Source organism: Pungitius pungitius, chromosome 11, assembly GCF_949316345.1.
Source record: "Pungitius pungitius chromosome 11, fPunPun2.1, whole genome shotgun sequence".
In the NCBI taxonomy this organism is placed as follows: Eukaryota; Metazoa; Chordata; class Actinopteri; order Perciformes; family Gasterosteidae; genus Pungitius; species Pungitius pungitius.
Genome location: NC_084910.1, coordinates 10,577,903 through 10,590,318, shown reverse-complemented (window position 1 = coordinate 10,590,318; position 12,416 = coordinate 10,577,903). Strand labels below are relative to the sequence as shown.

Genomic DNA, 12,416 nt, shown 5'->3' with positions numbered 1-12,416 from the left:
TTCATTTATTCACTTACATTTGCAGTGCTCGTGTAGCTGTTTTGTTTAACTTATGTGAGGTGACACAATGCCTTTAAGTATCATGATTATAAATATATAGAGAAATATTCTTGTATTTATTATTATTATAATTATTGTGCAAACACGTTGTAGTTCCCCCAAAATGATACAAGCAAGTCTCAGTAAAGAAGGCAAACCATGTGACAATGAAGGCAAAATGTTCAAGTACAGATCAAGTGTCAAAAGAGCTGGACGAAAACCTGTTCAACTGTCCTTACAAAAATTAAATGATCAGTCCAAAAACGTTGCTTGTTGCGTGCTGGCTGTACTTCCTGCTCTTTGTGGGCGTTTCTGTCATCACATCTCTCCTTAAACACTTCAATCTTTCAATTTCATTTCTTCCGCAACGGATTCAAGTCTGACCAACTGGACAATTTTCAGAAAGGTACTTTTTTTCGAATTTCACGTTTTTGTTGTTGAAAGGAAAAATGACACTGATATGAACTAATTTGGATGATTAAGACCTCTTAACTTTGCTGGTTGCTGGTTGGTGCTTTTTTGTGTAAATGACATTTTATGAATAGAAAATGTGTTAGTCAAACAAAAGCTTTTGTTCATCTTTTATTTATGCCTCATTGTTGGCTATTCTACAGCAACAGCCTGTTCATTTAGTTATAACAATAACTAAACAATGCAAATACCAATTTTGACAGTAAAGGATGGTTCAGGTTCAGAAGCAGATAACAGTTATTTGGTTATACGTCTTACAGCCACAGAGAGGAACTGTTTTTTTATGACATTGGAGATAATTTAATGAGACAGAAACACATTCTTCGCAATCTGGCTCTGGTTGTGGTCTCTTGAAGCAAAAAAAAACACAGATGCAGTAAACCTTGTTTTAACGAGGGCTTTGTGGATGAACAAGTAGTCAACTGTTTGTTACTTTCTTCAGACAAACGGCCCGAGTACCTCCTGATTGAACGATATAATTTACCACTTTTTAACCTGAGTGATAACCATGGCAGCAACATGTGACTATTTAACTTCCTGTAGAGCTCAGAGAACACTGCTACATGCCACGCATCAGCTGCCACTGATCAACAAGGGTTTTACAGAACAATTAAACTAAAAAGTCGTTCAGCAAGCCAGATGACAACACATTTATATTTGCTGACCTGACCAATTTAGTTTTTGTGTAATATGTGTCTTTGAATCCAGAGAATGTTACAAACTTTGACAATTGGAAATTAAACCAGCACTTAAATTATTATTGTTCTCTCAATTTCCATTACTTGTTGCATTCGTAAACTGAAGACAAATGTTGATCCTAACTGGGCCAAAAATTAAATCCTCGTGGAGCACCATTGATAAAAGACAAGTGTTTAGATTAAGCTGTTCCAACATTCTCAAACTCATAATATTGTTTCTAAGAAAGATGAGTTGTCTAATGCATAATATGATTTAAGACTGTTATTGAATGAAAGACAAACAATATCAATATTATTTTTTCATGTTGCTATTAAAGGGCCGAAAAACTGATCGAGATGACTTCTACCCCTTTCTATCACATCAATACATCAGACGCCACTGGAAGGAACGTCTCTTTGAATGACGACTATGAGTATGAATATGAGGACGAGTATGCTGAGCTGAGAAAGGGTCTAGAAATCATGTCTCTCATCGTTTACTGCCTGGCCTTTGTTCTTGGTGTGCTCGGCAACGGTGTGGTTATCTGGGTGACCGGCTTCAAGATGAAGAAAACAGTGAACACGGTTTGGTTCCTCAACCTCGCTGTGGCTGACTTCCTCTTCACAGCGTTTCTGTCCGTGAGTATCACTCTCACAGCTTTGGATTTCCACTGGCCTTTTGGAAAATTCATGTGCAAACTGAACACCACAATAAGATTTCTGAACCTGTATGCCAGTGTCTACATTCTGGTGGTGATTAGTGTGGACAGATGTGTGTCTGTGGTGTGGCCCGTCTGGACCCAGAACCACCGAAGTGTACGCAAGGCATCCTTTGTGAGTCTGGGGGTTTGGGTACTGGCTCTGATACTCAGCACTCCATACTTCATCTTCAGGGACACTGTTCCATCGTTTCACAATGCAGATGTCATCAACTGCTTCAACAACTATGCTCTTACTGACGACTTCGAGAACGAGTCTCTGTATCAGCTGGGATTATTTCGGCAAAAGGCCATGGTCATCACCCGCTTCCTCCTGGGATTTGTTGTCCCCTTCACTGTCATTGTCTCCTGTTATGCTGTCATAATCCATCACATCAGAAGAAACCGCACCCTGGCCAGCCACTCAAGTCGCTCCTTTAAGATCATTGCTGCTGTTATCACTGCTTTCTTCCTGTGTTGGGCTCCCTTTCACATTGTGGCTTTAATAGAGTTGGCAAATTCTCTACTTTCTATTCGAAGTGATAAATTAGACCATGTCATCACTATTGGAATCCCTATAGCAACCAGCCTGGCCTTTATCAACAGTTGCCTGAATCCACTGCTCTATGTGTTCATGGAACAAGATTTTAAGGATATAGTCCGCAAATCCATCCTGAATGTTTTGGAGACTGCATTCAAGGAAGAGGTTTCTGGCCCTAACACTGGAACAAAGTCAGAGATGTCGCCCCGTAATACTCAAGTATAAGGTTTCCCATGACGTGAAGGAGAAAAATCTAAAACTGTGGTTAAAGAAATTGATGTATCAAAGTTTTTTTTTGCTATTTTTGTAGAACTCTTTGTAAAGATTATCCAAGACTGAACTGCACTTCCATTTCCATTTAAAAGAATGCATAGTTATTCAAGGAAGTTGTAGCAACTGTCAACTTTAATCAATTATTGTAGATGATAAAGAAGTTAAGTGAGGTAATTTTGGGCGCAGGCCTCAGATGTTTTCATGATGTTTGATTAGTCACGTTAAGACATTTTTTGTGATTTTTTATGTTTGTGAAATTTGTTAAATTGCCTTGCAAATAAATGCTTTGCTACTTGTTGAAAGCCAAATCCTTTCATGATATGATTTCTACATGTCATTTATATTAACTCACAAAAAGACTGCATCTGTTCCTTGTCCGGGCTTCCGTCAGATTTTAGAACCTATTGTGGCCCCGAGTCAAAAGTTTGACCACCAATGGAGTTACTTCGATTCACATAAACACATCAAGTCATGGAACATCTCACACTTTTATGCATTTAGCATTTAGCACTTTTAGATTGTTCTTTGGAGTTTCCAATGGACAGAGGCTCTTTTTTGAAGCATTTGAAAAATGAAAACGAGTCTTATTAAGAAATTAGGTCATCATGACTAGAGATTCCTGTCACGGTTTGGTCTCTCTTCCTGTTTTAGTTTGAAGTTTCATGTTCCTTGTGGTCCTGGGTTAACTTCACTTTCTGCCTTGTCTTGTGATTGCTTGATTGTTTCCACCTGTGTCCAATCACCTGCACCTCCCTTGTGTATTTAAGCCCTGTGTGCCAGTTGTCCTTTGTTGCGTCATTGTATACTGTCACTCGTCGTTGGAGCACGTCTTGTCTTTGTTTTGGAATAAAGAGCACTTCGTCTGGAAAACTCTGCATTTGAGTCCTCCCTGCAACCTGCGCCAGCCCGAAAACCTGACAATTCCTTGAGCTATGACTGTCTAAAATTTAAGGTTGAATAATAAAAATCAGTTACAAAGTAAAATAAATGGGATAAATGGGATTACAGATGTTTCTCATGTAGACACTCTGTAGGTGTTATATTGCAAGGAATAAAGTTATGTTTCTGAGACATATCTTTACTTCTGTCTTACACTAGTGAGACCACCAATTCTTCCACCACAGTAGTCAGGATGCTGGTAAATAGTCAGTCATTTATTTATAAATACTTTGAAAAGACTTTCAGTGGCTGTCAGTAATTATCAGCAGCTTTTAAATGATTATGCTGATTATTCTCTTAATCACAACATGGCTTTAACTGAGTCACTGAATCCAGGCATTCACTCAAGACGCTCTTTTAAGGTCATCGCTGCAGTTCTCACTACTTGCTTCCTGTGCTCCGCTTCTTAGAAGAATATATGGCCTTTGTGTTGACCACATTATCCACACATTTGGTGATGATACAGTACAGTCAGACCGACCAGTTGCTCTTGGAGACTTTCCCCGTGGAAAAAAGTTTTTTTCGGACTTCGGAAGACTAACGTCAGAATTAAATCTCCTGATTCAATAATACCTCAAACACAACCAGTTTTCTCAACTGCGCTCCCCTGAACGCGCATTCTCGTGCACCTGGATTTGCATACAGAACTGCCCCGGCCACCAGCTCCGACAAGGGCATGCAACTGAAGAGACGTGTGCACAATCGACAGACTCCACAACATAAATTGATTAAATTCATGTCAAAGCGGAAAGCGAGACTCATTTATTCACTTACATTTGCAGTGCTTGTGTAGCTGCTTTGTGCCTCTAAGAATCATGACTATAAATATACATATCAATATTTTCATTTTTATTATTATAATTATTTAGATTTGAGGATGTCTGAAGAGTTGATGTGAACGTAATCACCAACGTTTCAAACCCATCGCTGCCTGTTGATACAAAGGAGGTTGCAGCCAAATTCCAGGAAGCATTTGCTTTGCCAGGTGCAGACGACATGTGGACGGTTGATATGTGAAATGACGTCGAGCTGAAAGACAGGTCAAGGGACTGTGACTTTTGAGGACTTGTCAGCAGAGTGTTGCTGGCTTACTGACAGACAGGACTGCATCAGACTGGCTGTCTGTGCTTATGAGCCAAACTACAAGGCATCACAGACAGAGTTCAGTCACAGCCATCACACCGACTGGAGTCACATGACTTCTGATGGCATTGTGATGGAAAACAGAGCTGAACTGCACTTACTGTACATTAGTTGCCTTTACTGAGAATTTTGTCAGTGTTGATTTTGAACTTCAGTTCATGGATATGTAGCAGGATGACTGCTTTTCTAGTGGCTCTGCCCACTCGCATTATTGTCCCCCTTAATTTATTATAAAAGGAGGGACCTGTAGATCTGCTCGCTCTCTGACAGCTGATACGCACCTCCCCCTTCCGGTTTACCTGGCTGCAGGTTCGGCAGACGCTCGGCACTCTCTGCAGGGTTGCGCAAATTGTTCCACCGTGCAGGTATGTGGCAGTCTATTGCGCGTCTGCGATCTAGTCTGCACCGTAATAAACTTGCGTTTATGTGCAGGCGCTGGCAGGTCGGACTGCGTGTTTGCTCGTTTTGTCCCGGAGCTATGCCACGCTGAGGTCCCGACTACCCTGACCCGTTTTGGACTGCTGCTGCTTTGTGGGGGAATAAAACCCACACTTTTTACGGACATTGCCTGCTGCTGTGTTCGGGTGTGGAAATCCCGTTGTCCGCATTTTAATGCCTATTGTATTATGTTTTCATGTTTAGCTGCCTGAAATAGGAGGTGGATGGCAAGGGAGATTTTTCTTTATTATTTTTGTAGCTATTTTTGATTATTTGATGGTTTACTTCTTTGAGTTCAAACTGTAACCTGTATTGATATTTTCCTTTCTTTTGGATTTGTATTGGATCTTTATTGTTGTTGAATTTATTTCCAGTCTCCCATTAACTGTCCATCTTTGTGATTCCAGGCGCTGAGGGCCTCACTGGTGATCCTGTTTGGTGATGGTGTCCCTTCGTGTGTAGTGTCTTATTCACTCCCCTCCTTTGTTTTGCTTTGTCTTTGTGTGTTTGGAGTGTTAATTTTGGATTGTGGTGCTCCCATTTTAAGTTTATACCTCCACCCCTCACTCACCTTGAGCACGAAGGCCCCAGCCCTGGAAAACATGATAATTTATACCAATAGGATAACCTTTTTTTAGATTTGAATTGTGCCTAATAAACTGTTGTATATGCTTTTGGAAACACGTCTCTTGCCTGCTCAGTGTAACGAACTTGTGTTGTCCTTTTTGTTAGATTTAGTAATTTACCTTATTCATAGATTTCTTTCTTTTCCCTGGGTGATTTCTCCCAGGGTGGCGTTGCTGGTTTCCTTTAGTTTCCTTTTTTTTTCCCTCGTTAACACATAGATTATCGGGGTAGTTCCTACCCCACCTCACGCTTGCCACAGATACAATAGTTAATTTTCATCCAACCTCACTCTTTGCAGATGTGTTTTGTTGTTCATGTTAGGTGAGGTCAACTTATAATTTCCTTTTAATGTTGCATTGAAGTTAATTCACTTTGTTCTTGGACACATCAATTTATGAAAAGCTTCTACTTGTAAGTACAGTCTGGACAGTCTTTCTCTCTCAATGTCTCAATAGGCACATCTTGCCTGTCAATAAGGAAGTGGTCAGGGATCTGGGGCTTGAAAAGGTTGGTGACCACTGCAGGATATGACGTCACTGTTAATATGTATCCACCACATTGATGTCATTCTCCTTGGTGGCAGCATCCCTGAACATGTCCCAGTGTGTACTTTTGAAACATTTGTGAAGAGCAGTTATTGCTTCATCTGTTATTGTGTCAGCATGATTGTCATCAACAGAAGCAAAGTCATGCCAACTGTTTGTGCAAACACGTTGTAGTTCCCCCAAAATGATACGAGCAAGTCTAAGTAAAGAAGGCAAACTATGTGACAATGAAGGCAAAATGTTCAAGTACAGATCAAGTGTCAAAAGAGCTGGATGAAGACTTGTTCAACTGTCCTTACAAAAATTAAATAATCTGTCAAAGCGTTGCTTGTTGCGTGCTAGCTGTACTTCCTGCTCTTTGTGGGCGTTTCTGTCATCACATCTCTCCTTAAAGACTTCAATCTTTTCATTTAATTTAATTTCTTTCGCCACTGATTCCACTTTGACCAACTGGACAATTTTCAGAAAGGTATTTTTTTCCTATTTTCATGTTTTTGTTGTTAAAAGAAAAAATTACTGTACAGGTTCAGAAGCAGTCAGAAAGATAACAGTTATTTGGTTAAATGTCTTACGGCCACAAAAAGGAACTATTTTAAATGACATTGCAGATCATTTAATGAGACAAACACATTCTTCACAATCTGGCTCTGGTTGTGGTCTCTTGAAGCAACAAAAAACACAGATGCAGTAAACCTTGTTTTAACGAGGGCTTTGTGGATGAACAAGTAGTCAACTGTTTGTTACTTTCTTCAGATAAACGGCCCGTGTACCTCCTAGATGAACAATGTATAATTTACCACTTTTGAACCTGAGTGATAACCATGGCAGGTAACTATGTAACATCCTGTAGAGCTCAGAGAACACTGCTACATGCCACGCTTCACCTGATGCTGATCAACAAGGGTTTTACAAAACAATTAAACTAAAAAATCTTTCAGCAAGCCAGATGACAACACATTTATAATTGCTGACCTGGCCAATTTAGTGTTTGTGTAATATGTGTCTTTGAATCCAGAAAATGTTACTAACTTTGACTTGTGAAAATTGCTTTCAGCACTTATTAGTTTAAATCATTATTGTTCTCTTAATTTAAAATACTTAAAGTGAGCAATAATTAAATATGAATACTTGCATCTTGATGTTCATAAAAAAGAGACAGGATATACAGGACAAAGGGCTGTATCTGCATTTGTAAAAAAAAAGCTAATTTTAAACTGCTTAAATGTTGATCCTAAGTGGGCCAAAAATTAAATCCTTGTGGAGCACCATTGATAAAAGACAAGTATTCAGATTAAGCTGTTCCAACATTCTCAAACTCATAATATTGTTTCTAAGAAAGATTATTAAATAAAATGAAAATGTTGAATATTGAATGAAAGACTAACAATATCAATATTGTTTTTTCATGTTGCTTTGACAGGACCCAAATACTGATCGAGATGACTTCTACCCCTTCTTATCACATCAATACATCAGACGCCACTGGAAGGAACGTCTCTTTGAATGAGGACGAGTATGCTGAGCTGAGAAAGGGTCTACACATCATGTCTCTCATCGTTTACTGCTTGGCCTTTGTTCTTGGTGTGCTCGGCAACGGTGTGGTTATCTGGGTGACCGGCTTCAAGATGAAGAAAACAGTGAACACGGTTTGGTTCCTCAACCTCGCTGTTGCCGACTTCCTCTTCACAGCGTTTCTGCCCCTGAGTGTCACCTACACTGCTTTGGATTTCCACTGGCCTTTTGGCAAATTCATGTGCAAACTGAACACCACTATAAGCTTTCTGAACCTGTATGCCAGTGTCTACATTCTGGTGGTGATCAGTGTGGACAGATGTGTGTCTGTGGTGTGGCCCGTCTGGGCCCAGAACCACCGAAGTATACGCAAGGCATCCTTTGTGAGTCTGGGGGTTTGGGTACTGGCTCTGATACTCAGCACTCCATACCTCATCTTCAGGGACACTGTTCCATCTTTTCACAATGCAGATGTCATCATCTGCTTCAACAACTATGCTCTTTCTAACGAGCTGGGACTGTTTCGGCAAAAGGCCATGGGCATCACCCGCTTCCTCCTGGGATTTGTTGTCCCCTTCACTGTCATTGTCTCCTGTTATGCTGTCATAATCCATCACATCGGAAGAAACCGCACCCTGGCCAGCCACTCAAGTCGCTCCTTTAAGATCATTGCTGCTGTTATCACTGCTTTCTTCCTGTGTTGGGCTCCCTTTCACATTGTGGTTTTAATAGAGTTAGCACATTTTTCTGATTCAAGTAATAGATTATCTCATGTCACCACCATCGCAATCCCTATAGCAACCAGCCTGGCCTTTCTCAACAGTTGCCTGAATCCACTGCTCTATGTGTTCATGGGACAAGATTTCAAGGATAAAGTCCGCAAATCCATCTTGAATGTTTTGGAGACTGCCTTCAAGGAAGAGGTTTCTGGCCGTAACACTAGAACAAAGTCAGTGGACACCAGTCAGAGTAGAGAGATGTCGTCCCGTAATACTCAAGTATAAAGTTTCCCATGACATGGAGGAGAAAAATCTAAAACTGTGGTTAAAACAATTGATGTATCAACGTTTTTATCCAACACTGAAGCACTTCCGCTTTATATGGATTGATTTGTGTAATTTGACAGGTTGGTTCACTGATCAGGTATCAGGTTGATAACTTGTTGAGTCACAAAAGAACCTAGGAGTTGTTGAAATTGGCATTACGTTATGACGATTACTTAGTTGTAACAAAAGGTTTAGTATGACAACTCAAACTTTCAGTTTTTTATCATATGTCAGATATATATACATTTTGATTACTATTTCTATTACTATTTTAGAATTCATATAATGTCGATATATCTATTTTATTTGACTAATTTGGCCTGTATAAAGAAATATCTAACTGTTGGATTGATAAACATATTGGATTACGGCAATTACAGGCTATTGTAATTTAATAAAACAAATGTGGTTTAACTGTCTGGTGAGGTGTGTTGCTAACATTCTTGCAGCTAATGTTGTATTCGGAGGAAAAGAGTGGACATGAGCCATCTTTAGCCATCTTTGGCATATTTATTTTACGAGCTGCTGCTGACACATCAGTCTCACAGTCAGACATGCTTCACTTCTTTCTTATAAAAAACGGCAAAACATTTGGGACAAACAAAACAGTAATGCAAATGCGTCCTCTTTAGCCTGCACCTTAGTGCCCCCTTGTGGCTCATGCACAATACAGAACAGTACTGCATTACATTATTACTACAACTGAGGACATAATGAACATATTTTTACACCCCCACTTGTACTCAGATTGCTATTCTCCTAGGGAAAATGAAAACAACAAAAACAGAATGTGGAATTCTTGTCATACACATATCAATCAATCGTTCTGACTAAGACTCACACAGTATCCTGTGGTACTGCGTCTATCCCTGGTATCAGCCGCCCAGTCTGCGTCACTGTAGGCCTGTTTACCTAGTTTCTCACTGTTGTTTCTCCTAAAACTTAACCCTTTTCCTGCTGTGCCTTTGAGATACCTAAGTACATGCTTCACAGTGACCCACTGTTCCTCTGTAGGCTCAGCAAAGAAATGTGACAACCTGCTCACAACGAAGCTTAAATCTTGTCTGGTGCAAACAGTCAGCCTCTCTGTACATCCTGACATCTTCCGTCTTTACTGCACCCTCAGTATACTCTAGCTTTTGCTCACAGGGTGTTTCTCTTGGTCTACAGTCTTGCATATTAAAACGCTGTAGTATCTTGTTAGTGTACTTTTCCTGTGACATTTTTACACTCATCTGACTAAAATCGATACTCAGAAAATGTTTTAGTTTGCCAAGATCTTTCATTTTAAATTTTCTGCATGCATCTCTTTCACATTTGTCAGTCTTCATCGCTCGCTGCAATGATCAGATCATCGACCCATATTATTATGATCACCTTTCCTTCTTTTGACTCTTTGGCATAAACACAGTGGTCGGCTGGGTTTTGTGAAAAATTTAAGCAATCATGTAAAACCTTATTCCAATTTCGCCCAGATTGTTTTAGACCATAAAGCGATTTTTCTAGCTTATAGACTATACCCTCTTTCTCTTGATAGCCCTCTGGTGGATTTATGTACATCTCATAGTCTATGTGGGCGTGTAAATACGCTGTTTTCACGTCCATTTGGTGTAAGAGTAAATTCTCCTGTGCTGTTTTCTGTAGCACAACCCTCACACTCGTCAAGTCTGCAGTGGGTGAAAACAGGGTCCTTGCACCATTTTAAAAGTAACATTTAATGCTTTTTAAGACCTCAAATTGTCACGGTTTCCTTCCTGTTTTATTTTGTAGTTTCATGTCTCTTGTGTCCCTGGGTTAGCTTCACTTCCTGCCTTGTCCTGTGATTGCCTGATTGGACACAGGTGGAAACAATCACCTGCACCTCCCTAGTGTATTTAAGGCCTGTGTGCCTGTTGTCCCCTGTCGCGTCATTGTTCGTCTACCTGTTGTTGGAGCATGTCTTTTCTTTGGATTAAAGAGCACTTTTTGAAAACCTGGAAACTCTGTGTTTGAGTCCTGCCTCCCTCAGCCTGCACCAACAACCCATAAGACCCCAACATTTTATAATTTCTTTGGATTAGGCTACTCAATGTATTGCCTCATACAATGGAAAACAAAACTTACATTTTCCCACTTGTTATCAATTATGTGCAATGTGTAAATGTAAAAAGTAAAAAACTTCTCTTTGAGACCTTTTTAATTTATTTATTTTTGTTCCTTTGTGATGTAGAACAGAGCCAACGATGGATTACACTAAACACAATGCCTTGTATAAAGGAACCATATAGAATAATGAAAATAAGCTCAAAACAGCCTTTCACAAGCCAAAAAGTTGACAAATAATCTACATAACTGTTAGAAAACACAAAATGTACATGACTTTTAAGGAGAGAAACCCTTTGTTTTGTAACATCCCAAATTCTCCTCAATACATGTGGCGTAGCTCGGCTGCTCTCTTCTCAATTTCATGGTTTAGGTCCACCAACTCCCTTCTCTTTTCCTTGCATCTTTTTCTCATGGAATTGGATTTAGTTTTAAGTTCTGCCATCTTGGTCCCTGCTGTATTCTCAGCCTTCTCTGTAAGGCCATCTGCATCCTTTTCTAGAGTTTCACACACAGTTAAGATTGTTATTCTTTTCTGGCGTAGCTCTAAGCTCATCTTCAACCCCTTTTCTCTTGTTGCGTGCAGATGCACACTCATTCAGCAGTTCTTTAGTTAGAGGCACTTTGACCACTCCACCACACATCCTCATAGTCACAGATTAGTCTGTGAGACTATGGTGTCTTTGTTCATATTGCACATATTGCACATCTCCACTTCCTTGTTTATGGAGAACCCACGCTCCACAGTAGCTTGTCCATGGGACAGAAGCAGCAGCTTTTCCACATAGCTCCAAAGTTCTGCATATCCATTCATGGCCTTATGCAGGAAGCTGTCAACTCGCGATTTTCCATCCAATGCACTGAACGCCATGAATTCCTCTCCTCTGGCCTCACTGAAGAGGAACTTCTGAAATTGTTGGGCAATCTTATCACCTGCATTTGGATAAAGACAAGCACATCTGTAATATTTTCTAGTTAAAATGATACTTTGTTGTTCCAAGAGATTATATTCACTATACTCTGGAAAATGCATCTCATATTTTCAACAATATTTCAATTATTATATCATAATAATCTCATACTAGGCTGTATTTCCAATAAAAAAAATTAAAAAATGAACTGCAAAGTAATAGGCTAGTATAACTTGATATCTAAAATAAGACTCTTTGATAAACCCTAGGCTAATTGTTCACATGTCTACAGATGTTACCCGCTGTAACTCCTGACAGCTTCTTATCCTGCACAAATTTCATGATGAGGGCCTTAATTTTTGCAGGCACATGTCTGGTTCTTTGTGCATATTTTGGGGGTCCAGGCACATCATATTTCGGACAGAGGGGTACTTCAGGGGGCACTTATATAGAATGTTCTGACAAATTTTTGAC

The 12,416-nt window shown here is 39.8% G+C and overlaps 2 protein-coding genes and 1 long non-coding RNA gene across 3 annotated transcripts; all 3 read left to right on the top strand.

Moving 5' to 3' along the window:
* Window positions 1-217: 217 nt before the first annotated feature.
* LOC119197353 (chemerin-like receptor 1) lies at window positions 218-2,651 on the top strand. The gene is made up of 2 exons (XM_062565525.1): window positions 218-225; window positions 1,526-2,651. Exons 1-2 carry the CDS (start codon window positions 218-220, stop codon window positions 2,649-2,651), a joined length of 1,134 nt encoding a protein of 377 aa, XP_062421509.1.
* Window positions 2,652-5,036: 2,385 nt separating this feature from the next.
* On the top strand, window positions 5,037-5,772 carry LOC134132895 (uncharacterized). Its single transcript, XR_009957094.1, has 2 exons — window positions 5,037-5,146; window positions 5,214-5,772. It is a non-coding gene; the product is annotated as an uncharacterized LOC134132895 (long non-coding RNA).
* A 2,040-nt stretch (window positions 5,773-7,812) lies between these two features.
* Window positions 7,813-10,616, top strand: LOC119197485 (chemerin-like receptor 1). The gene has a single exon (XM_062565743.1). It carries the CDS (start codon window positions 7,831-7,833, stop codon window positions 8,905-8,907), a length of 1,077 nt encoding a protein of 358 aa, XP_062421727.1. The 5' UTR covers window positions 7,813-7,830; the 3' UTR covers window positions 8,908-10,616.
* Window positions 10,617-12,416: the final 1,800 nt, after the last annotated feature.

What these genes read in the sequence shown, in the direction of transcription:
- LOC119197485 (XM_062565743.1), top strand. Translation starts at nt 7,831, where the DNA reads ATGACTTCTACCCCTTCTTATCACATCAATACATCAGACGCCACTGGA.